The sequence below is a fragment of the Cyrtonyx montezumae genome, unplaced genomic scaffold, assembly GCF_038088225.1.
Source record: "Cyrtonyx montezumae isolate F1298 unplaced genomic scaffold, pur_monq_1.0 scaffold_8, whole genome shotgun sequence".
NCBI lineage: Eukaryota > Metazoa > Chordata > Aves > Galliformes > Odontophoridae > Cyrtonyx > Cyrtonyx montezumae.
This window is the reverse complement of record NW_027072089.1, coordinates 11,496,484-11,521,160: the sequence shown is the minus strand read 5'-3', so window position 1 is coordinate 11,521,160 and position 24,677 is coordinate 11,496,484. Positions and strand designations below refer to the sequence as shown.

General features: G+C 43.3%; 1 protein-coding gene across 1 annotated transcript; it reads right to left on the bottom strand.

Annotated features, from left to right (window-relative positions):
• Window positions 1–1,709: 1,709 nt before the first annotated feature.
• On the bottom strand, window positions 1,710–19,925 carry HAS2 (hyaluronan synthase 2). The gene is made up of 4 exons (XM_065752172.1): window positions 19,775–19,925; window positions 10,636–11,262; window positions 5,389–5,490; window positions 1,710–3,789 (listed from the first exon to the last, which is right to left on the bottom strand). Exons 2-4 carry the CDS (start codon window positions 11,260–11,262, stop codon window positions 2,860–2,862), a joined length of 1,659 nt encoding a protein of 552 aa, XP_065608244.1. The 5' UTR covers window positions 19,775–19,925; the 3' UTR covers window positions 1,710–2,859.
• Between the last annotated feature and the right edge of the window lie 4,752 nt (window positions 19,926–24,677).

Sequence of the window (24,677 nt, the reverse complement as noted above, 5' to 3'; positions counted from 1 at the left end):
GCAACAAAATAATTTTGAGATGAAATATTTTGTGAAATTTTTGAGAAGAAATATTATTAAAAGAATGTAATTTGTCTAAGGACATTTTTATGTCCTTTCAGAGAGACAGCTCTGAGGTCAGAGAAGGTTTCTCAGGACTTTGTCCTTTCTAGTCTTGAAACCATCCCAGGACAGAGACTGCAGCAGATCTCTGGGCAGCCTGTCCCAGTACCTGACTGGTATCATGGGCAAGAAGTTTCTGTTTATACTACTTATGAACCTTTCCTGTTTCAGCTCAAACCAAGATCTTCACTTTCCCTCCAGGCATCACTGCAAAATTCCAGGCTACACCTTCCTGACAACCTCTCTATAGGTATTGGAGATGAAGCTAGGTGGCCAAAGCCATCTGGTTTCCAATTGAACCCACCCAGCTCCCTCAGCCCCTCCTCACAAGGCCAGCACTCCAGCCCCCAACATCATACTGGTCCTATGCTGAACTTGCTCCAGTTCATCAATGACTTAGTGTACTGAAGATCCCCAAACTGGTCACAGAATCCAGACATAGCCTAACAAGCACAGTAGAGGGCTGCACAAGAAGATGACTGGGCACATTCTCTGATGCTTCCCTAATTTTGGAAGTTAGTGGCATCCCAGTGGACTAGAGTGGGTTGGTTCCCAGTCCCTGCTTCCTCCAAGTATTCACTCACCAGCTGCTCTACTTCTCAATGGTAAATTCCTGTTGGGAAATCAGACTGGTGACACCATAACAACATCCACCAAACCATAAGATTTAGGGCTTCAGAGCCAAAGTGCTGATCAGAAATACCATGTATTAGTCATAATCTTATCAAAAATATTTTATTTATGAAAGTAACAATTATACTATACAACCTATATTGGAAGTACATTTGCTAGAATAAATTGCTAGAATAAATACAGGCAATTAATTCATTTTTTTATAGAATGAGAGGATTTATTTGACATTTGAATGTTAACCCAAGCTTTAACTTACATCATAAATAGTTAAAAGGCATAGTCAAGTTTTTTTTTTTGTTTCTTTTGCATTTTTAATACTGTTCTATTTTTAATCAACATGAATCAACTCTCCAATCATTAACATAAAAATAGTATGACTTTCAAGCAATCATGTACCTCAAGATAATCAAACAAATAAGGTAGTGTGTGTGCAGTTCATTCTACAGCAGAATCTACTCATGTCTGCATAAAAAAGAAGCCGAAAATGCTTCTAAGTTCTTTAAGCATCATATGCTGATTTCTGCTTTACCACAGTGCTTTAAATACCAGAATCTAAAAAGGGCATATATCTGTATGCAGTTGGCATTTTGTTGCTCTTTGTAAAGCATATTAGGGCTCAATGCCACATTCCTTTGGCTGGTGAAGGACTGCAGAATTTAGTCCTGAGTGTTATTTCACAGAACTATGGTCCAAAATAAATGTCCAAAATGGACTATCAAGCACCAAGGAAGTGATGAATTTGCTAAGACTTGATGTTTTCAGATACAAGTTGGCTTCTGTTCTGGTAGATATGCTTTAGTCAGGCACGAAATACGGGGCTTAGAACAGTGGTCTGTATTATGCTGGATGTCAGAGAAGGTGATGTTGATATCATTTATAAATTCTATGAAGGGCACTGCTAATGTTTTATAGTAAGGCACCCACATTTTGAAAGTGATGATATGTTTTTCTTTCACGTTGTTGCTTTTGTGCTTTTTTTTTTTAAACTATAAAATGTGAACTGTCTGCTTGCCACTAGCAGATTACAACCATCAGTGAAGTCAAGAGTAGTTTGGGGTGTCCAATATTTCTTCTGATGAGAAGTGTTTGGTCCTTCAGATCATATGTAAAATCACTGGAAGCTCCCCTATAGCAATGCCTTTTTCATTAGTATCAAGGCCTGGTTTATCAAATGGCTTTTGTGCATGGCAGAGATACTATGCTCTTAGCAGAGAAGTAGAGTTCCCTATTACAATGTTATCCAAAACAAAACAAAGCCCCAGATTGCACATATCTACCCTTTGGCCTTTTTTTACGGACAAATATGCTTGTATTAAAAAACTGACAACGTTGGGCCTTTCCTAATAAATGTCTTCAAAGAGTACATTTAAATATTTTTTTTCACAGAAATAACCATCAGTTGCAAAAATACAGAGACACTTTTTATGTTTTCTATTGTGAACAATATTAAATCAGCATAATTCCGGGTCAGAAATTGATTTTTTTTCCCCAAATATATTTAAGGAGGCTAAAGAACAAAATGTAGGGGAGGCAACTGTTTTTGGCAGATAGTAAAATATGTGATTTAAAAAAAAAAGTTGGCTTAAAAATACACACACACAAATAATACAATAATATAAAAATACAGCTCAGCCAACGGCCTCTTAAAATTTACCTTTGGCATTACATTTGGCAGCCTAACACAAAAGACCCTTCCTATAAAAAAGAACTATAAAAAAGAGAAGTTTATAAATTAGGTTGCAAGAGGTTGCAAGATCCTTTTCTTGATTCGCCAAACTCCTTTTCTTCCTGTCCACACATAAGCATGACCAGTGAGGTATATAGAACGTAACACTGTCAGGCGTATGCACAATAAAAAAGTGCATAAACAAAGAAGTTCTCCCATTTTCATGCGAACAGGTTGAAACGGTGTGGTTTGATTTTTCCCCCTTGGAAAAAAAGAATCATTTTCTATTGTTTTTGTTTTTCTTACTTTGGCAGGATGAAAATGAACCCAGAGGAATATAAATGTTTTATTTCCAGCAGCAGTGATCCATTTCCCTTGGCAACATTCGTCCCATGCCACAGATACTACAGAGTTCTTGGGTTGCTTTAAAACTCTCTGGGTAACTTCCCACAGAAACATCATACGTCTAGCACCATGTCATAGTGTTGCTCTTTCTTCCGCCTGCCACATTTGTTGATAAGAACAAAGTACAAAGTCAATAGCAGAACCCAGTAACATGCATAGAGGATCGTACCAATGATGAGAACTGTTGTTTTTGACTCAGAGAATGGCTTTTTTGATTCCTTGTAGATAGTGAAAATTACGCCACCTAGGAGGATTGTAAACCAAATGGAGACTGGAATGAGTCCTATAAAGTTAACTACAATGGTTTTTCTTCCTGATGTGCCCCACCCTGCTTTGTTAATTGTGGCAATTGCAAACATCTTTGCTGGCAGTAAACTTGACATATACAACACTGAGTAGAGAGACATGAAAACCATGACAATGTTGCCCCTAAGGAAGCTGGCAAAGGAAGACTTTATCAGGCCCACTAACTGAACTGTCAACAAGAAAAGGAGGATGTTCCAGATTCTTCCCCTGTAGAAGAGCTGAATGACTGTAGCGATAAGGAAGAAAGGAAAGAATCCAGTGATTACAGCTTCATAGGTCATCCACAAATGGTGCTTGTGGAACCACATTGCATTATAAAGCCACTCTCTAAAATACGATTTACTCCAGCGGGTCTGCTGATTCAGCCACCTGAGATACTCTATTGGTGTTTCAGTAAGGCACTTGGATCTAGCTGTGTATTTTGTTGCATAGCCCAGACTTAGCACTCGGTTAGTTAGATGCCTGTCGTCTCCAAAGCTGCACTTGGAGCCCATAAATTCTTGATTGTACCAATCTTCCACGAATTCATGGAGTAAAGAGTTTCTGTACATTCCCAGAGGTCCACTGATGCACTGTACACAGCCGAAATAGGACTGGCAGGCTCTTTCTATGTTAAATGCCATCCAGTATCTCACACTGCTCAGAAAGGAGATCCAGGAGTCATACTTGTTCAAAATCTGCAAAATACAAGAAGTTGGCACTTTAGTCGAGCTCTTGAGAAGGAAATTATACACACTGGATGAATAAGGAATTTGCAGAAACTGAAGTACCAATAGCCAAATATAAGGGGAACCTCACTCTTATGTCAAACCTGCTACCTACCTTATATAGTCCAGGACACTGACAGGAAAGGCAAGGTAAAGTCTTCAAGAAGCTGTTCCACCAATAATGATCACTGTTCTTACAACATTTCCTCTTCTCCACCAAGAAACTTCTTTCCTGGCTCATTTCTACTTTCTCTTCATCTTTAAGGTTAAGGACCTGCTGGGCTCAGCCTCTTTCAGGAGATGGGGAAGTCCACTATATGGCTTCCTGCATCTCTGCCCCACTTGTGAACAGTTTTGCTTCTCACAGGACTTCTTCCTGTCCTCCTAAAGCTATGCTGGGATATGAGAAGCAGAACGCATGGTATTTGGCCTACATTTTTGGTCTTCTAAGGCTTGCCCTGTATGTTTGATCCTGGACTATGATCCCATTAGGCTCTCTGGTGAACAGCCTTGTTTGATTTGACTCTGCAGTACTGGCACTGTAATTATGCCCCATGTCATACTATGATACTTCAACAGTCAAGCTGCCGCTCATATAAAGAGCTCAGTCCCTCAGAATGCCCCAGAGCTCACCTGAAGCTCAGACATCCACTTAAAATGCTATGTACCTATAAACTGAGTCTGAACACTCAACAGAGGTAAAAGCATGTGCAGGTACTCAAGTCACTGTCTTCACATATACATTTGCAGCTCAGTTTGTGATCAGACCAGTCACAAAGACATTCAGGCTTCTGTAGGAATCTTAATTTCTGGAATTAAGAGCCACGTGCCTGAAATAGTTCTGACTACTGGGACATCCTTCAGTAAGTGATTGCCCACATATATGGCCTTTTGCCTTTGTTTCACATAAAAGCCTGACTGGACCAAGGGACAAATCCCTAGGCCAACTGAAATATTTATATGTATTTCATTTATAAACTGTAAAAGAAACATCTGTGTCAAAAGGAATGAACAGCCTTATTGCTGTAGTTGTCAGCCAGAGTCATCAAGGGCTGGACATCCTCACAGAAGCGGAGCTGGGCTGACTTTTGGGCTTCCCATTGTCCCATCTGATAGAAATGACAATAGTACATAGAGTGCATAGTGCACTGCGTTTCAAAATGGCTTTTATTTGTAACAATCTTGGCTGCTAATAGTAATATTAGCAAGTAAGGCTTGAGTTGCTGGACTTGGCTTTGGGAGACCTGTTCTCTGTTCCTTGGTGCCCTAAAGCTTTTCTGTGGCACCTTGAACAAACAATCATGCCCACACACTCAAAGATGCCGCAACAGGCCTGACAGTCCTGGTGCCCCATTTTTCACATATATGGGGAAAATAATACTTATCTGCTTTCTGTAAGTGTTAACACCACACAGTGCTCATACCTGACAATTAGGATTCTGTCAATAGGTTGAAAGGGTAAGGTCTTACAAGAGCCTTTCTGGTGATACCACTGTGCATTCAATGCTATTCCAGGCAGGGAAAATTACTGCAGTGCAAATATTTCCTGAAACTTCCTATCCTACTCACCTGCACATCGCCTCCAACTCCTCCAACCATTGGATCTTCTTCTAAGACCTTTACCATCTCCACTGATGAAGCTGGATCAAGCATTGTGTCTGAATCACAGACCTATGAGAAAGGCAAAACCAAGAACAAAAATGGGTTAGTTAAGGAGTACACTTGAACAGGGAATAAAAATCACTTGAGTGGTGAGTGTCTCTATCGGCATATTCTCCTGAATGCAATTAAATCTCTCTTTGGAGCCTGCATTGATACTTCTTAAAGGCTATTTGTATTAGGCAGCAAGAAATGCTGCTGAATGAAACTGAGTGCTTGTAAGGGCCATGCATGCAAACAGTCCTCTCTTCTGTATCAGCTCTATTTGTTTTATTGGCACTCTGGGCTGACAACTTTGAATAAAAGATGCTCTCAGAGATGGGGCACTGCAGAGCAAGACAATGTTCGTGGGTGTGTTACAGATTCCTGCTGTGCCCTGACATAGGGTTCCCTTGTGTTGGCTGCATGGTTTTAGTGCCCTGGTAAAATGTCTCCTGCTGCCAAAAGAGGGAAGGAGTGAAGAGTTAAATTCCAGATGCTTGCTAAGGAAAAAAAAAAGGAAAAAAAGTCAGCCAGGAGTCTGGAAAGAAACCTAATAGTTCTTTCACTCACAGAAGGATTCAGAAATTCATGTAAGATTGGATTATAGAACAAACTCATTTGTACATTTAGATATATGGTGTGTTACTAATAGCGCAAGGATTTGAGATTTGATGTATAGAAATCATTTGCCATTTTCCTACAGCATTCTTATAAAAAATATCTAAGTAAGACCAGAAGGAGCAAGTCCCAAAGTGCAGTACTCCATGAGACTAGGGCAGAAATAGATGACATACACAGGCTTTTCAACCACACAAACACTCCCAGTCAACTAGACACTGTGTACATTAGGAACTGGCTTTCCCCTGGAGAGTAGGAGGAGGGCTCTGACAGGCTGGCCACTCCACAAGGCAGCTGATGCTGCTTTCCTTTGCTCCGAGGCGAATGACATGGGCTGCAGCGTTTTTAAAACAAGTGGGTGTCTCCTCATCCCAGCTGCTGCTGAAAGCAGCTCCCTAATAGTCCGTGAACTCATTTTGCAGATGCCCTGAGCTCCTTGAGAGGGAGGCTTTCCCAGAAACACTCTTCTGCTGGCTAGATCCTGCCCTACAAACTCTCCTCCTCCTCCCACTTTACCCAGAATCACATTCCTGTGATTTCAGGTGGGGACCGTAGGGGTACAAATCAGTGGCTCCACATGAATAAGCCATTAAGTTAAATCCCACCAAGGCTACATATCAGGAGTCTTTAATTTTGGTGTCTTTTCATCCAACCATTCAACTCAGCCTAAGCCCCCCTTCCCCATGGAAGCACAAGTACTCTGTGAAGGGGAGAGTTCTTAGGGATTCTGTTATGGGCTAGACTTGAGCTGGGAGGTTACAAGCAAGTTTGCTGATGACATCAAGTTTTGCAGGTGACACAAAAGGAGGCAGGGGACACCTTCCAAGTGGACCCGGACAGGCTTAAAAAGTGAGCACACAAGAACCTAATGAGGTTTAACAAGACCAAGTGCACTTGGGTAAAGGAAATACCAGATATGAGTACAGAGAAGAACTCATTGAGAGCACCCCAGAGAAGAAGGAATTGGGATTTCTGGTGGATGAAAAGCTGCACGTGCCAGCAGTGTGTTCTTTCAGCCCAGAAAGACAACAGTATCCTGGGCTGCATCAGAAGAGGGGTGGGCAGCAGGGCAAGGGAGGTGACTGTCTCCACTTTACTTTGCTCTCATGAGGTTCCACTGGGGGCATTGCGTCCAAGCCTGGGGTTCCTAGAACAGGAGTGATGTGGAGCTGTTGGAGTGAGTCCAGAGGAGGCCCATGAAGATGCCCAAAGATCTGGAGCACCTGTCTTGCAAATAAAGGTAGAAGGAGTTGGGGTGTTAAGCTTGAAGAAGAGAAGACACAGGGGAGACCTCACTGTGGCCTTCCAGTACTTGAATGGAGCAGGAATAACTTTTTACATGATCCGATAGTGAGAGGACAAGAGGGAATGGCTTTGAACTAAAAGAGGGGAGATTTAGGTTAGATGTTAGTAAGAATTTTTTTTACTCAGAGAGTGGTGAGGATCTGGAACAGGTTGCCCAGAGATGCCCATCTCTGGAGGCATTCAAGGTCAGACTGGATGGGGCAGCCTGATCTACTGGTTGCCAACCTTCCCCATGGCAGGGGAGCTGGAAGTAGATGATCTTTAAGGTCTCTTCAACCTAAGCCATTCTGTGATTCTATGATAACCAGGCTGTACAGCTCAGTGTCTGACAAAATATTTCCTCTCCATGCTCACTTGGAGGCTGAAAGGCAAAAGCTGATGACAGCTCTCATATTTCTATCAGGAGAAAATCCACATGCATCTCCAGTTTCCATTAACTTGGATCCAGCTCCTCTCCTTGGAGCCAGGGAAGCACCTCTGTAACCTGGCCAGTGTATTCCTCCAGTTTTGGTGGAAAGCTGTCATCAGTGACAGCACATGGTGATAGAAAGGCAGCATTAATTCTGATGAAGGGAAGAAAGGATGCCTATATTTCTGTCCAGGACTTCCTGAGCAAAGCTGTCACTAACTGCTCTGCATGGCAAAACTGCTATTTGTTGGTATTCAGGGCTCAGGCAGATAACTGTCCTATTTCTTGTGGCCACAAGTGGTCAGATTGGGTCAGACTCCTTCTCAGCTCCTTGGATTTCAGTCCTGTGACTGTCACTCAGTGTGGCTGAGCAGTTCCCACCCACCAGATGCATTTATCTATAGCAGAGAAACCCGCCATAAGCAACACTGCTATTATGAGATAAGGAATCTTGAAAACACGGGATTTATTTACAAATGACCAGCATGTGTCCTGGCCATGCCAGCACCATGGACATGTCTGCGTTCCTGGGACAAACTGTCATTTTCCATCTGCTTGAGGTTTTTCTAGGTGAAAAGAGGACATACCCTGAGAGAATCAACTTAGGAATCTGAATGAAACACACCGAGGTCTGGCCAGCCAGGGCTGGCCCAGCACAGCCTAAGAGCCAATTTGCCATATTTCCACATAAGGGCAGGGTGACCTAGAAATTACCGCTGTGGGTCACAGAGTTGCATGAAAGGGACTCCTGACCTTGTGTGCTGCTGCCTTCAGCTCTGAGCAAGCTGTTCAAATGCTTGCTGCAACCAGTGCTTGTTTAAAACCAAGACGCTCCATGGAACTCAGACTGTGCTAGGTGGTCCACATAAGCACTTGTATCAGGCCAAGATGAATTGCACCCTGACTGCACAAGTCAGCTTTGCACTTCTGATGTATCCCAGTTTACATCTTCTGTGGAATTATCTGCACCTTCTCTAGCAGGGAAGTAAAGCCTTCACAGTGATTTCAGGTATTCGGTGAGACTATGCTAGTGAGCAACATCTTGGTTATCCACATTGACATGTCTGCTTATGATCACCTGCTCTTAGGCTTAAAGTGTGTTTAAGGGCTGTGGGGCCCACGGGCATGGGCAGAAATACTGACTGATCTACTTTTTAAAGTGGTTGTTCATTAATGCAGATTACTCAGCCCTAAATGTGGAATGTGGGCCAATTTAAAGTAATTTAGTACTAAAGATGCCCCTAAAGAGCTGTGTGGGAAATCTCAGCCTACATTAATTCACAAAACAGAGCCATACGTCACCTGCACTGCATCAGGACTGTGGCCAACCAGAGCCACCAAGGCGATGCATTTTTAACGTGGATGTGACTGTGACATCAGCCATCAGTGCAGCCCTTGGTGGCTGTTTATAGAACCATTACAGTCCATGACACATTCATCAGGGCTTCTGAGCCATGTCAGGAGTGTTAACTGACAGGCAGATCAGGAACATCTCTTCCATTTTCTTAGTTTATGGTATGACTGTTGAAAGAGAAACACTTTTTCCAGGTTCTCTGAACAAATGCAAGAGCTAGACTGAGAGAAGAAAGCTGACACAAATCTGTTTCCTCACTGCCTTCATTCTCTGCAATCTGATACTTCTGTGGGAAGTGATTATAAAATGATGCTAATGCAGAAAAACAGCATTTTTTGATCCCATCACATCCCCTTGCAGCACAAAATCAAACTGCAGACAATGGAGAATTTAAGTCCATTGTTTTTGGATAATAAATCAGTTTAAGTTTTGGAAATGCCCAAGGATGGGTTTTAAATTGTTGCCTTGCTTTTTATCCTCCAGTAACTCTTAAAGCTCTGAGGCCAGTGTGGTTCCTAACACTATACTGACAGTATACCTACTGTCCCACCAGAGGAGAATTCTGGAGGCAAAGTAATGTGCTGCTATCAGGAGAGGGCAGGAAAGGCTGAGGGTGATTAATTAGGAAGACTGTCTCATAAATCAGGATTTAGTGGAATAAATCGCACTGGTCTTGATATACAACCAATGTACTGATGATACACAACTAATGATCCTCAGGGTCTGGCCTAGTTCTGTGCACCTCCCTCCACTCACGGCCTCCTGGACTTTCCTGCAGTCTGTTTGCCTGAGAGAGAACTGCTTCCATGTGTAAGGCACAAACATAGAAAATCTTTCACAGGATCCAAGGCAGCTGGAAAGAAATGTGTCTCTGCTGCTTCGGAAAAGGGGAGAGAGGACTCAGCCTAATTCATTTTTAAGTGAACAGTGTCATAAGGGCTTTAAAGGCCAAGTCGTGGTGAGTGAGGTAATGCAGCTGTAAGTGATGAAGCAAAAGCTCCTTCAGGCTTTAGCTGAAGAAATCTTTCTTTCAGGACAGCACATTGACCTTTTTATTGAATACTCTGCACAGTCCTCAAAGCATCAAAATATCCCCATCTTTTTCACAGACTCTACCACTGAGATATTCCCTAGTGCCACCGAATACTTGTCTGCTTGCTCTTGTATGTGGCTGCTGAAAATCTTTCAAAATAAAACTTTACCTTTGCCTGAAGCAAAACTACAGGGATAAGTACTGAAGACTTGGAGGAGATATTTCAGATTTCTCCAATAGCTGGTGCATGGGTTTAACATATTCACAGATAGGCTGACCATTTTAAAAAGCAGCAAAATACACTTTTAATGGTCAAGCTGTTTCCAAATAGACTGAAAGGAGCACTGTGTTCATCAGGGACTAGGATGGCCTCTAACATGCGGCACAAAATATACAAAAGCTGCTTTCTTTCAAAGTGTGTTTGAATTGGCACTGACCTGGAGCTTTAATACCTACCTGCACATAATCCACGCTTCTCCCCAGTGCTTTGAATGCTGTGTACATTACTTCTCTTTTTCCACCCCATTTCTGCATGATGCAAACACTTTTGTTGGACAGGACCAGCTGAGATACATGCTGCATGCTCTCTCTGTGAGACTCCTCCGTCTCACCTGGACCTTTGTCATGGAAGTTGTTACTCCAGATATAAGTGGCAGATTTGTCTCTACCCATGATTTCAGTAAAAATGTCCATCATGTAAACGTCGTCTTCTGAGTTCCCATCAATGACCATAACAACTTTAATTCCAGGGTAGGTCAATCTTTTCACAGAAAGTAAACATTTTCTTAAGTAGTCAGGATCCTCTTGATAGGCAGCAATACAAAGGGCAACAGTTTTGTTCAGCTTGATTGGAGTCTCTAGCGACCGCTTCATTTTCCTATGCTCCAGGTAGGCAAACAGGCTTTGGATGATGAGATGTGATGCCAGGATAGCACCATACAGTCCGAAGGAGAAGTAGTAATTGTCTGTTTGGATGAACTGGTAGCCCACAATGTAAGCAGCGGTGATTCCCAGCAGGAGGGACACCCCGAAGAGTGTGGTTCCAAGTATTCTCAGGATACATATAAACCTCTCACAATACATCTGCAAAAAAGCATGGAAACTGTTAGCAGAGCTACCACCTCCCAGTACAAGACCTCGTCAGGGGCGCACATGGTGTCAACATTGAGTTCAGCACCAGCAGATGTACTCCATGCTTCTGGTCATGTCATGGATGCGCTACATCATTTCTTCAACTCTGCAGTATTACTCACATGTGAAGAGACAAATATGCCTTAATGTACCAGGGATGTTCCCTACTCATAATGCCCTCAAAGAAAGTGATGTCTTTGTCAGGGTCTTAATTTGGCAGCCTGGGCTTGCTGAATGAGATTCTGTCATATTACCCTGAGGGGGTTCGAGAAGGGGCTTTCAGGCCACTGCTCACTTCATACAGTCATGGGCGGGAGGAACAGCTGAACGTCTGTGCAGCCTCTCCTTGCCCCCCCAGTTTGTGTCACAACGGCATCCCACCCTGAATTGCGTCTCTTGCTTAGTTATGTTTGCAAAAAACATTGGAAAGACATTCTTAAAACAGATGTCTGAATGTATTTATATATATTTTTAGACAGACGCCTGACTATATTTGTAATTTATATTTATATGATCAGACGTGGGCTTTAAAAGGTCTTCTCAATAACACTGCAAAAATGTGCTATTCATACATCTGTGTACGTAGATATATATGCACATGCGAGCATGTGTGTGTAAAGCTAAAGCTTGACAGAGATTAAGTCTGTAGCAAAAACACTCAATTTAACAGAGCCAAGGCTTCACTCTGGACTCTGGATTACATTACAGTATCAGCTGACTGTGACAACTTATACATGCATAGGCTACATGGCTATAAAATATATCAGACTATGCTCAGGCAATGGAGGAGCTAGCAGGCATGGAAGGTGCTCAGTATTCTCAAAACGATGAACAAATGCAGACAGGCAGGTAGGCAGAATATATTGTTACTTGACCTCTTTTTGTGGACAGTCACATTAACCATTCTATACAACAATTTTCCCATAATTACAGGATAGTTAATGATCTTTTATGAAATACATTTCATGTTAGGGACATAAAATGGATAATGTCTGCTTAAGGCTATGCAAGCAAGTGCACTGTAAGTCAAAGAATTTGAAGAAATTGAAAATTGCTTGAAAATTTTGCTGAATTTGAGCCTCTCCAAGTAATGGACTTAACGTTTGTGTGTTTTCTTACCCTTATTCATATTTTCCCTGCTGCTAACATCTTGCTTGTACGCAGATAATGTTTCATCATCTATTGGACAAAACTGAAGCTGGAACTGCACTTCATTACATCATATAGGTCTTTAACTCTTTCTTGTGAAATACTCAGAAAAAAAACCAACCTAAAGCACTACTAAGTGCAGCAGCATAGCTATCACCAATTATATTTCTGTCTGAAATGTTACAGGCTTAGAAAGATCAACTTACAAAATAAAAATAGACCAGGTGAGCATAAAGTCTGAGACTGCAATGACTATGTTTTTTTCCACTGCCTATTTATGGTCTTAAATTTCAGGACAGGAAGAAGTCTCTTAAGTGTATATTTGGAGACGCTATTAAAGAAATTGGACCCTATCTCTAGGACTTCCTTGAATACTTATGACTGGGCTCTGACAGGTGCTGTAATCACCCAACAGCACTAGTCTCTGCTCTGGTCTATCTGAAAGTCTTTTACAATGAGGGGTCATCAGGAAGCCTAATAAAAGACAGCTTATATAAGCTGTAGCTATAGGTGAATTAAACCCAGCACCCAAAATAGATGGGCTTTAGAAAACAGATTAAGTAATGGATCTCCTCTGGATTACCTTGAAGTCAAATAGCTTGTGTGTTTATTAATCCCCTGAGTATGCAGAAGGTCACCAACATTAAGGTGAATATTTCATTAATAGTGCAGTTGTGCTAGGCTTTCCCTTTTGGGGTCCACAACTTCTCTTCCCTTGCCAGAAATAGAACATGCCTATTAGTGAGCAGGGGCTGAAAGTCTGCTTACATTAGGAATTATACGACTGAAATCAATGGGCCACTTGTATGGGTATAGCTCAGAGGATTTAGATTAAGATCTGGAGCATTTACATTTGACTGACTATACACTTGTACCAGGCTTCTTTTTATTTTACTTTATTACTGCTTTTTCTTTTCCTATATAGTGTTTCTGCACCAAAAGAAAAAAAGAAAGAACAATTCTCTGATCTTGTCATTGCAGCACAGTTTCCCTCCCTCACTAAACCCACTCTTTGAAGATCAAGAAATGGATTTCTGGTCTTAATAAAATAGTATTTTTTTGTATTAACTGTCAACCTTGGGAAAATAAACAGTGTTTTGATCTAAATTCCTGGCTTTCATCAAAGAAACCTTCCCCCTTGTATATGCAATTGAAGCATGTCTTTTGACTGAATCTCAGGCAAAGTTTGGAAAAATTGCTCAATATTCTCAAACTTTAGCACGTGATCTATTGATAACTTGCCCAGCAGAATTGATATGTATCAGCTTGAATATGCCCAAACAACAGTAAAGAAGCCAAAAACTCTCCACCCTTCTCAAATAACTGAGCCAAGAAGCTAAGAGGAAATTATGTTTGTCCAAGTCTGGGGCCAAAGATGAATTGCTGAGTCAAATAATAGCATTGAGTATAGGAATAGCCACATCAGAGATTTTAAGATCAGCTAGTACTGTTGTGAAAACCTAGCCTGGCCTAACACAATAAAGTGTAAAAGGACATCTTAGTAATACATCAGTAAAAATTTTCCTGAATTTGTCACAGAAAGATAGAATCAAGTATTATCAGAGAAACAGTGCACGGTACTGTGGGTGAAAATTGCAAGCCTAAAATAACATTGTGCTGAGTCAAGATATGTGTGTCAAGTGCTTGGTGAAGGACAAACACGGATGTTAACTTTCAAAACCACAATTATTTTTCAGGCATTTCCTAAATAATCACTGAGTGCTGGCCATATTCTTTCAGCCAAGTAGAAATGCTTATTTTCAAAATTGCCATCACTAGAGCCCTGTTCAACAGCTGACTACTTGGTAGGTGTACAGTACACATCTCGTAGGATCGGCACAGCTATGCCTCCTTTTGGAGGTGCTATGCCTCCCATGTACTTCATGGGAAGGTTGAGACAGGACTGCTTGAGACAGGACTGCTTTGCAGTTTGGACATCTAAATCCTTTATGGGCAACCCCACTGAACCTTGTGGTTCCATGTCCATGTTTTAGAACAGCCTCTGCAAACAGGGTCAACATTGGTACGCACACACAGTGAGTGAATGTAGAGAGGTTTCAGAGTCTACTGTTGAACAATTTACCATCACGATCTTCCAGTTGTTTATTTCTACAAACAAAGAATGTGAGTTATTAACAGCCCACCTTGTAAAAATGAAACACGAAAGTGGTAATGGCCTCAAGTTGGCCAGGGGATGTTCAGGCCAGATAGTAGGAAAAATTTATTCTCTGAAAGAGTGGTCAAGCACTGGATCAGGCTGCCCAGGGAGGCGCTGGAGTCCCCGTTCCTGGAAGTGTCCATAGGAAATATGGAGATGTGGCTCTTAAGGAGATGGTTTAATGGGCATGGTAGGGATGGGTTGACGGTTGAAATGATTGATCACAGATGTCTTTTCCAACCTGAGTAATTCTGTAATTCTACACATTTTGGATCATTGAGCAGACCTGAGTATAAATATGTCCTGTTGTGACAGTACAGGAGGAAGCAATAAACGCATGTGCCTCTCAAGGTGCTAGTGAAGGGCATAACCAAGAAATAAATCCCTCCAAGTACTTGACATCAGAGTCCATCTAGTGAGTTATTTAGCATTGGCATAATGACAGGGTGACCCAGAAATAGTATTTTTTGTAATGCTTGCGATGGAAGAGAACTTACTCTACATTACTATTTTCTAACATTATTTTCATAAAAAAATTAAGTTAACAAGAAGTTGGATAATAAATACACATATTGACTAGTGTCTAAGTGTCTAGTGACTAAGTCTAACACTAAAGATACAGTACTTTCACAAGCTGAACAAGATTCCAAATTAAATGAATGAAGCAAAATATACTTGAGCTTTCTCATTTATGGCAAATATTTAGACTAATATCTAACTGCAGTTATAGTACATAAATCTAAACTTAATAAGACCCAGACACCTGATGGAAACTCAGTAGGTTCTAATGCCCTGATTACACCGCATACTTATTCAGCAAAGAACACTGCTGACTTTCAGGGTAAAGTAGCACCTGTCCCTCTTCAAAACTGTCTGGTCATATGGCTATTAATCAGATTTTATGCATGGGTGGTGAGCCACCAGCACAGGCTGCCCAGTGAAGCTGTGGGTGCCCCACCCCTGGAGGCACTCAAGGCCAAGTCGGTAGGGGCTGTGGGCAGCCTGAGGTGTGGGAGGCAGCACTTTCCATGGTTTGGAGTTGGAAATAGATGATCTTTAAGGTCCCCTCCAACCTAAGCCATTCTAAGATTCTATGATTCTGTGATCCTTGAGACTAAGAACACCTGGACATAATATATTCCTTTGCAAAATCAGGAGCCAAAGAGAAAAAAATACTTGATTTGTTACTAATATTTTAAGACAGACTCAGAATAGGAGAAAACACATATTCAGAAAGTCCATGTGTAGTGATATCTGTACATGCCAGTGTTATACCTGTTCATTTGTACTTGCACCAGCTGGTGCTGCTCAAGGAAGCAATCAGGTGGTGCCTTGCACCTGCTAACACAAGTCTTGAAACCAGTGACTGACTGGAGGTCAGAATCAAATCAGGTTTGCTTGCAACACGTGGGATGCAGCTCATCCAACATCTAAGAGACTGTCTCTCATGTAAAACATTCAAACATATCAGATAGGCCAATACTACAGGAAAAAACATCTACAAAAAAAGGAACAAGTGGTGCTTAGGGCTCACCTTCCACCCTCCATTTGTACCCTGAACTAAGTTTAATCAAACCCCATGGACTAAAATCCCATTTGTGCCCAAACAGTCTGCTCTTGCAACTAGTTTCATTCAAGAGGAATTCAGCATGTGTGCTCAGTGACACTTTTCAGTTCAAACCAAAGCAAGAAGAATGTGGCAAACGTGGCACTGGTTTCTATAACACACTCCCAGTTCAAACCACAATAATATACACCAACCTTGTGGATGACCTGCACATCAGTCTTTCCTTCAAATTTTTGCTGTAACAAAAAGTGCTGGGCAGTGACAACATTTAATAGTGTCTCATTTTTACATGTCAGTGTAGCAGCTGAATTCTTGAGTGCCTGCTGGCTGTGGTCCTTTGAAGCCCAGTGCTTTGACTTCAGCATAACACAGCCATCTCATTGAAGAGAAGCGTGCACTTTAACTTTTTGCTGAAGAAAGAAATCAGTGGATAATTTTATCTTACAGTTCTGTAGCGCAGGCGTACAGAAAACATTAAAATGTATTTGTGAAGCTGTTATTTTTGGAATATTTATGATAAAACTATGTACATACATTTGATGTATTTATTATATCTATTAACCTCCCTTATGAAAATTGACAGATTAATTATTGCTTAACCACTGCATTTCTTGAAGGAAGACAATCAGAGAGAGTGGATCAGGACTTGGACCACTGGCATTTTGTTCCTAGCACTGCCACTCATATGCTGAGTGTCCTTAGGCAAAAGAATTCACCTTTGCCTCAGCTTCCTCACCTGTAAATGGGAATCAGGACCATGGTATAGGGGCTTCTGGAGGCCTACGTAGCTCCTCATAAAGCTGAGGTTACTGATATGTGTTGTGCATGTGGTGTTACTCTTCCTGGATCACATGGGATCCAGTAAGTCCCTATTTCCAAAAAGCAATTTTTCCTCAAAGATCACCAGACTGCTCCCTGTTTTCCTTCCACATAGTTATCAGAATTCAGAGATAGCAGGGCAGTCAATTTTTCTACAGCAAAAATCTAACTGTTACCCTATCAGCAGGATGCCTGATATCAGCGAGGCTGGCAACGTAAGAGCTGACACACGTGGGTGTATGTGCATGAAGCTACTTAAGGCCGCTTTACACACAACCAAAGGAAGAATATCAACTTTTATAAGCCATAAAAAACTCCTTCGTGAGGATAATAGCATTGGCTTCTACAGATCAGCTGCTTCAATGACAGTGTGTGTATGTGTGTGCATGCAGTCCTTATGTGTGTATGTGGCCTTATGTATACTCTGCGTTTAAACAAACATTATCTGCTATAAATCTTCATTCAATATTTAGAAACACTGAGCCTTATCCTTTATCTTTGAAGTACAAATGATTCCAGGTACACGATAATTAGGAGCATCAAATAGCTGCCCAGAGTGCCTCTTCTGTTTTACAGACCACAGAGAGGAAACCGAGAAGTTATGCTACATCTGTATATCTTTACTGCAGCAGAATTACCTTATCTGGTGCTTTCGGATAAATATCACTTCCAGACTTTGTCATGCCGTTGATCTTCTAGAAAGAGCTCACATAAGACTAAAATTAACTCTGAGGTTAGGTTCAGAGTAAAGAACAAGGTTGGTAATGACGGTAAACTGTATCTGGACTCATAGTCTTTGATCACCACATCAAGTCTCCTGTCTGCTCAACGCATGTTCCCCCCTAAAGTGCCTGAATTTATTCTCTCAGAGGTGTGAGTAACTGCTAGGTGGATTCCTCCATTGTGTAGATGGTGAGATGCTGGTTGTTAAATTAACCAAAAGAAACAAAAAAAAAAAACCCATACTAAACACTCTGAGAAATAATACAATAAGTAATTCATATTGATATTCAGGCATTTTGGATTACAGTTAAAAATACTCTGGTTTAGAACAGATTTCTGGTTGCTGAAGTCCATGGACACTTCTGGCACAGGTTTCACTCCATGCTTTACTCCAGTGAGTAAATATTTGTCAGATGTACCTAGCTCATTATCTTATAATTTGTTTATCAAACACAAGTAATACTGTGTTTGACTTAGTCAAGTAGGCAGTCCCATTGCACTGAATGGAAGAGTAATTTGCTGCTTTATGCTCTAATCTCAAGTAGCAATTAAACGAAGCAGATATCAGTGTTGCTTCCGTACCATAAACATGACCAGCTAAGTTTGCCCATAGCGCAACCAGCATGTGGAGCTCCACTGAACCCAGCACAGCTTCTCTTTCTGCTGGAAAAAAAACCAAAAACTTTTGCCCAAGTGCTGTTGCCCTCGCGTGTAGAATGAGATTTACTAGAATGGAATAAAGCTCTACTGACACAGTGCCAACGCCGGTACAGGAGAAGTCGGTGTGCACCTGTGGAAAGATGGCCCATAGACAGCGAGATCTATGGGGACTAAGAGCAGATGAATACCTACGTCTCTTGAGATGTGGGGTCTCTACCGGCCTTAAAGAACAGATTCACAAAGCCCGCCAGGGATGGTGTAGTGTGGTGGCCCTTCCTTTAAGCTCCCTTTCAGCTCTGCATCTTCGCCAAGATATTAAGGCACTGAATGAAGTGCATAAAGGCTCCTAGCAACAAGAGCTGGTTGTAGGCCACGGCTCCAGGCTGCAGCTCGAAGGCCGCTGAGGACGGGGCCGAAGAGCCCCCTCGGCGCGATCGCCCTCGGTCCTGGGGCCGGGCAAAGGCCGCGCTGCTGCGCCCGCCGCCGCAGTGCCGCTCCTGCGGGGGAACCCCGGCCCTTAGCCGCGGCCAAAGTGGGCGGCGGCGGTGCGTCACAGGGGGTGGGCGGGGCGCCGGGGGGGATCCCCCGCGCCGCCACGTGGGGAGGGGGCTGAGGGCGGCCCCCGGGCTGCCGGACCTTTGCTGCTTGCGGGAGGGGAGGGGAGGGGGGCTGCGAGGCCGCTCCGGAGCTGCGTTCTCCAGGCGCACCCCGTGAAGCCCCCACCCCCTCGGGGGCGACCCTTCCTTAAGCGGCCCCAGTGCCGTCGCCGAGCCCCGCGGTCAGCCCGTGTTCCGCCGGTGGCAGCGCCGAGGGGCGGAGGCGGCAGCAGCGCTGGAAGTTCGCGGGCAGCCGCAGCTCCCGCCTCTACCGTCCCTCCCTCCCCGCCCAGACACGTTGGTCGCGCCGTTTCTCCCCTCCGAGGCGGGACTAAGCCTTCCTCCTCGCTTCCCTTCCTGCGGTCCCATCCCTCCCGCCGCCGCTGTCACGTCCCCTCTCGGCGCTGCGAGGGGAGGAGGCGGCCCGGGCTGGGGGCGGCTCTGCCTCCCCCCATGGCGAATACCTTCCGAACCTGTTGCTCGATCGATGTAACCTCTATTCATTTAACTTTTTTTTTCTTTTCTTTTCTTTTTTTCCCCTCCCAAACCGTATTGCTCAACGGTATGCTAAACACGGATTACACGGAGGGAGGGGTTGAAGCTGAAAACCTCATTCATCCTCACTGCAGTCCTATTCATTGCTGGAATAGGTGTAGCATAGAGACGGTAAGATCCTCCCCCCGGCCCCACTCGTGTCGAGAAACCTCTTTCCGCCTTCCTCCCTGGAATAGTGGGGCTAGGAGAGCGGCTTCTGCTCTGGGGATGCCAGAAGAGTGATGGTCAAACTCCTACCTTGTTTGTCCGGCTGTCCGTTGGTCATAGAGGGGCTCCAGCCAGCTGTGTGGTCTCACGTACCGTTGCTCCCGCTGAACAGTTTCCAAGTTTGAGGTAAAAGATCAAAACGCACTTTTTCAGGGACTTATTCAGAAGCTCAGAAATAAAAAATAATTAAAAAGTGAAAATAATAATAATAAAAAAAAGGCTATTCAGTCCTACTCATTTTCTCCCACGTGTTTTCCCTATTACAATATATTTGTCTTCAGTTTCTAGCTCAAAGTCGTGGGTTTTTTTTTTTCTTTCTTTCAAATAATATTAATAATTAAAAAAAAATAAATTAGGAGTTAGTTTCTCATGGACGAAGCTGAAGACCTTGTTTCAAACCCGGCTGGGCAGGAGCCTGGAGGAGTTGCAAGGCAGCGGCTGTAAGTTTGGGATGTGCAGCATCAGATAAAGGCTCTTTGGTGATGCCTCGCGGACCGCGTAGCTGCTTCAGTTCTCAGCAGCAGCAGCAGCAAACGGGTAATATTTTCCAGACGTCTGTTCCTTTCCTGCTGCTGCTGCTGCTTTTCTGCCTTCTCCACGTTATGGGGTCTTTTAACAAGTGAGAGTTGAGTTATAGGCGGAGGATGGGAAGAGGAGGGGAGGGAACCAACTCCTGTAAGAAGGGAAAAAAAAACGCAACCACCCTGCCATTGAAATGATCTCAGCCAAGGACCAATTCAATTGGCAGAGGGAGGAATTCAATTAGCTAAGTTGCACTTTCTGCAAAGAGACGCAATACACACCCGTCGTCACCACCTGATTTCCTCTCCGTGCCCCGCACATGGGGGGGAGCCCCCATTTCGCCCCCTCCCCCTCTGCATCTCCGGGTTTGGGGTGTGGGACTCGTCCCTCCCACCGCCGCTATTCTGCTGGGACAGCTTTGCAGCTGCTGGTTTTTATTAATAAGGGAATTGCCTCTATGAATGGATGAACTTTGCTGTTTCCAGTTCTGCTTTACCCATTCACTCTCGGAAACATTCGCTGTAGTAAATACCCTAGAAATCTCCCCCTGGCAACAATACCCATGCCACTCGCGTTAAAACAAGTCCGTTAAAACAAAACGTTAGACGGTTGAAGAACTTGAAAAATGCTTTCGGATTTGTTAAGTCTGTCGGCAGAATTTGTCGCTCAGTTCACTCAGAGCCGGGCTCTGAGCCGCAGCTTCCAGCCCAACCGCCGCCGTCGGCTTCCAGCAGCTTTCACTCGTTCCGCTGGGCTCCTCTCCCCTCAGCTGCATTTCCACAGCTTCCAGCCCCCACTTCCACTTGAAGTGATGGAAAAAAGGCACTAGGTGGCACTGTTGAAGTGAGCGGAGCCCGGTTCTTGGTGGCGGCGGATCGCTCCCCGCCCGGGCGGGACCCCCCCGATGCTCGGCTGCTCAGCCCCCGTTTCCTCAAGGTCCGCAGAGGTCTCTGCTTGCACGAGGTGAAGCCTACAAAGGGGATGGTGCGCAGGCACCGTTGGTGAAGTTGGAGGAGATTCCTCGCCCTGCCAGGCATGGAAATATTCCTGGCTGCTCTGGAACTCTCCTCGTGTCCAAAACATGGTTGCAAATCAGTAGCTGCATGAAGTGGATGGAGGTTTTTCGGGTACCGGGGTGAAGTGGTCAGGTTTCTGGGTCAAGAGGATTAAGAGTTTTAGGATGTACATGGGAGCTGAGTTGCTTGAAAAGCCTTGGTAGGATGAGAGGGAATGGCCTTAAGTTGCACCAGGGGAGGTTCAGATTGGATATTAGGAAAAATGTATCCTCTGACAAGGTGTTCAGGCACTGGAACAGGCTGCCCAAGGAGGCAGTGGAGTTCCCATCCCTGGAGATGTTTGGGATACATGGAGATGTGGTACTGAGGGACATGGCTTAGTAGGCAATATCAGTAGGTGGGAAGTGGTTGATTGGACTAGATGATCATAGAGGTCTTCTCCAACCTTAATGATTCTACGATTCTAAGCTGGCCTGTTTCAAAGAACAAGTCTGACACTAGTTTAGGCCAAAGCTTTGTAGCTATTTAACCTGGAAGAACCAGGGAAAACAACTATCTCACCATCTTCAGATTCCTCATTCCTGCTTTTGCACTGTGCCCTCCCTGTGCCAGGATAACTGACCTAAGTCAGCCATCTGGGGAGAAGAGGTAGCAGAAAAGTAAGAACAAGTAATGTGGGCAAGACAACTGCTCTGGAAACAAGTGTTTTTGATGGTTTGGAGTATCCCTTAGGAGTACAGAAGGGCTTAGCAAGCATGATAGACTCTGTGGGTAGACTTCTAGACTGCAGAATTTTCAGGTGTTTCCATTCCAGGCTTTCCTCCCTACTCAGCACTGTTCTCAGCACCTCCAGTTGGTCAATGCTGCAGCACTTTCTAGTACAGCACAGCTCTGCCATCAGGCAAGAGTGACATTGCCATGTCTGCTCCAAGCTGGGCTAGAGGGCAGAAGGGTGTTGAGAAGGCTTCAGAAACCCTTGTTCATACTATCTCATCCAGCCTTCCAAATACCCACTGTAAACCAGGGTGAAGAAATGTGAAGAACATTGGTTGAATGGGCAGACCCTTGTCACCAAGAACTGTCACCAAGTTCTGCTACCATCATATATGTCCACAGTTTGGCAAGCAAGTTATTTGTGTGAGTCCTAAAGCATAATTTCCTAACATCAGCCTTTCTCTGGTGCTCCCAGAGGCAGGAGAGGTTTCTGTTAAAGCACAAATAGCCTGAGTCTGTTACCTGAACATAGATACCCCAGCAAACTATGTCTTAAGGAGCTGTATTTGCCCATTTCTGATGGGCTACCTGGGCACTTGTCTGTTTTTTGTTTGTTTGTTTTGCACGTAGGAATGCACATCAAGGATCATTTCTGAAATAAAATCTACTTTTGAGGTTGATAGCTTTCTTCTGTTGTAACCAAATGACTTTTGGACTGTTATTTCTTTGTTTTATATTTCATTTTCTTAACAGTTTAAATCTGGGGGCTGTGCTTCTCCTCTACCAGTGATTGCATATTACTCTGCAAATACACACTGTCACACAAGCTTAATCGTTTCCTCCCTGGGTTTGGACAGGGATCAAGAGACAGAATCTGGTGTGGCACAGATCTTCATGTCCTGCTTGTATTAGGGGGACAGAAGCACTTACATCACACAGCAACTTTGTTTTAGTAAATGACATAATGGGAGTGGTTGGGTCTCTAACGTCCGCAGCTATGTCCTTCTCAGCCATAATGTTGTGTGACCACACTTTTAGGGCTAGAGGCATAACGTAGGTCTCTGAAACTAAGTTTGTGTATGAGGAAGGAATTAAAAATCGGAGGATATGATTAATGCCAATACACACATTGTTTAAGAAAATGCACGTGTGTGTTTCATTAGGAGCGTAGCACATCTACGTTCATGTTATGTCTACATGGTTACCATCATCAAATGATCTTGTTTTCTAATTGGGATTTATAATCAACAGAAGGGGTGAAAAAGGATTTCTTTGCTGCTACTGTCTGCAAATGTAAACAAACCCCAGCTTTGGAAGAATAATCTCAATGAACTAACCTCTCATATTCTAACAAGGCAATAGATTTATCTGACAGAGGTCAGGAAAAGGTATTCTGGGGGGTTTGACGTAGATGATGATTCAGTGCATTAATTACCACAGAGCATATCGAGGTGAATTGTGAGAACATTAGCATGAGTTGCATGCTTTTAGCCTGAGGATATGGCTTCCTGTGCATTTTTCTTCTTCTTTGCTATCACCCTTGAATATGTTAATCCTCTCCCTAAGACACACACACACACACACACACACTCTGACATTCCTACTCCCTCACCAGGACCAGCATGGTTTGCAGTATTGAATTGATTGCTTCAGGGAACAGATCTGTGTTAGAGATAACTGGCAAAGCACAAAGCCATTTCCTACCTTCACCAAGCTCAGGGTGAGGGCAAGAGGGTTGTACTCATCTGGAAACCAGGAGCTGGTTGCTGCCGGCAGCAGGACTGCCCTAACAGCATCCAGAGTAGCTTTGCTGGCAGGAAAACGCAAAAGGAGCCTCTGTGAAGCTGAAGTGGCTGAGCCCATCCGGGCTGAAGGGCTCTTATCTCACATTTCTGAGGTAAGGATTTGCACACACTGTTTTATTACAGGTCAGCTACTGTGTGGAACTTATCAGGACGAAATACAAGAAGCAAACTGTTTGCAGTGTATCTGTCTTCACAACAAGAAAATGAGTGATAATAAAGACCTTTTCTCATATAAAGCTAGAAACTGAACATAGCTGTTTTCAAGTCAGACATGAGACATCTAATAGTGGCCTTTCTTTAATGGTTGTCTGTACGATGAAGGGGAGTGGTGGATTCCTATGTTTTGAAATCCTCTGGATGCTTTTTTGGAAGCTACGCTTTAGTTCAGTGCAATTTATTGTACTCAGTACAAAAATAACTGAATGAATTTCCATAACGAGGGTGTCAGACCAGGAGATCGAGCAGTTCATTCTGTCCCTATACTCCACAAAACTACCAACAACTGGACTGATGAATCAGGTATGTCCCACATCTGTTTCCATGCGTAGCAGGTTCTGCTGAAAGTGGGAAAGTTACAAAACTGATACAGCTGTAAGTGAAAGCAAAATGGTGCCCTAAATTATGATTTTATGTCAGCTGAGAATGCATTTGCAGATTTTAATATAAATGTGGTAGACATTTGTTGCGACTCACAAAGAGTGGATGTAGACAGACCTAAGACTCTGTGGTTGTTTTCACTATATATAGAAGTATTTTAGAGGCTACCAGCGTTCCATGCATTTAAATCCTTGGTTATTTACAAGTGAAACTTTAAAAGATATGGAGAAAACCACTGGTCTTTAAAATGAAATAACTCATGCAAAATTTGAACTTTCC

Excerpts from the sequence above, each read along its gene's own strand:
- HAS2 (XM_065752172.1), bottom strand. The coding sequence starts at position 11,262 with ATGTATTGTGAGAGGTTTATATGTATCCTGAGAATACTTGGAACCACA. Across the intron at positions 5,491-10,635 it reads GAAGCGTGGATTATGTGCAG|GTCTGTGATTCAGACACAAT; the intron begins GTAGGTATTAAA and ends CCTTTCTCATAG. Across the intron at positions 3,790-5,388 it reads GAGTTGGAGGCGATGTGCAG|ATTTTGAACAAGTATGACTC; the intron begins GTGAGTAGGATA and ends TGTATTTTGCAG.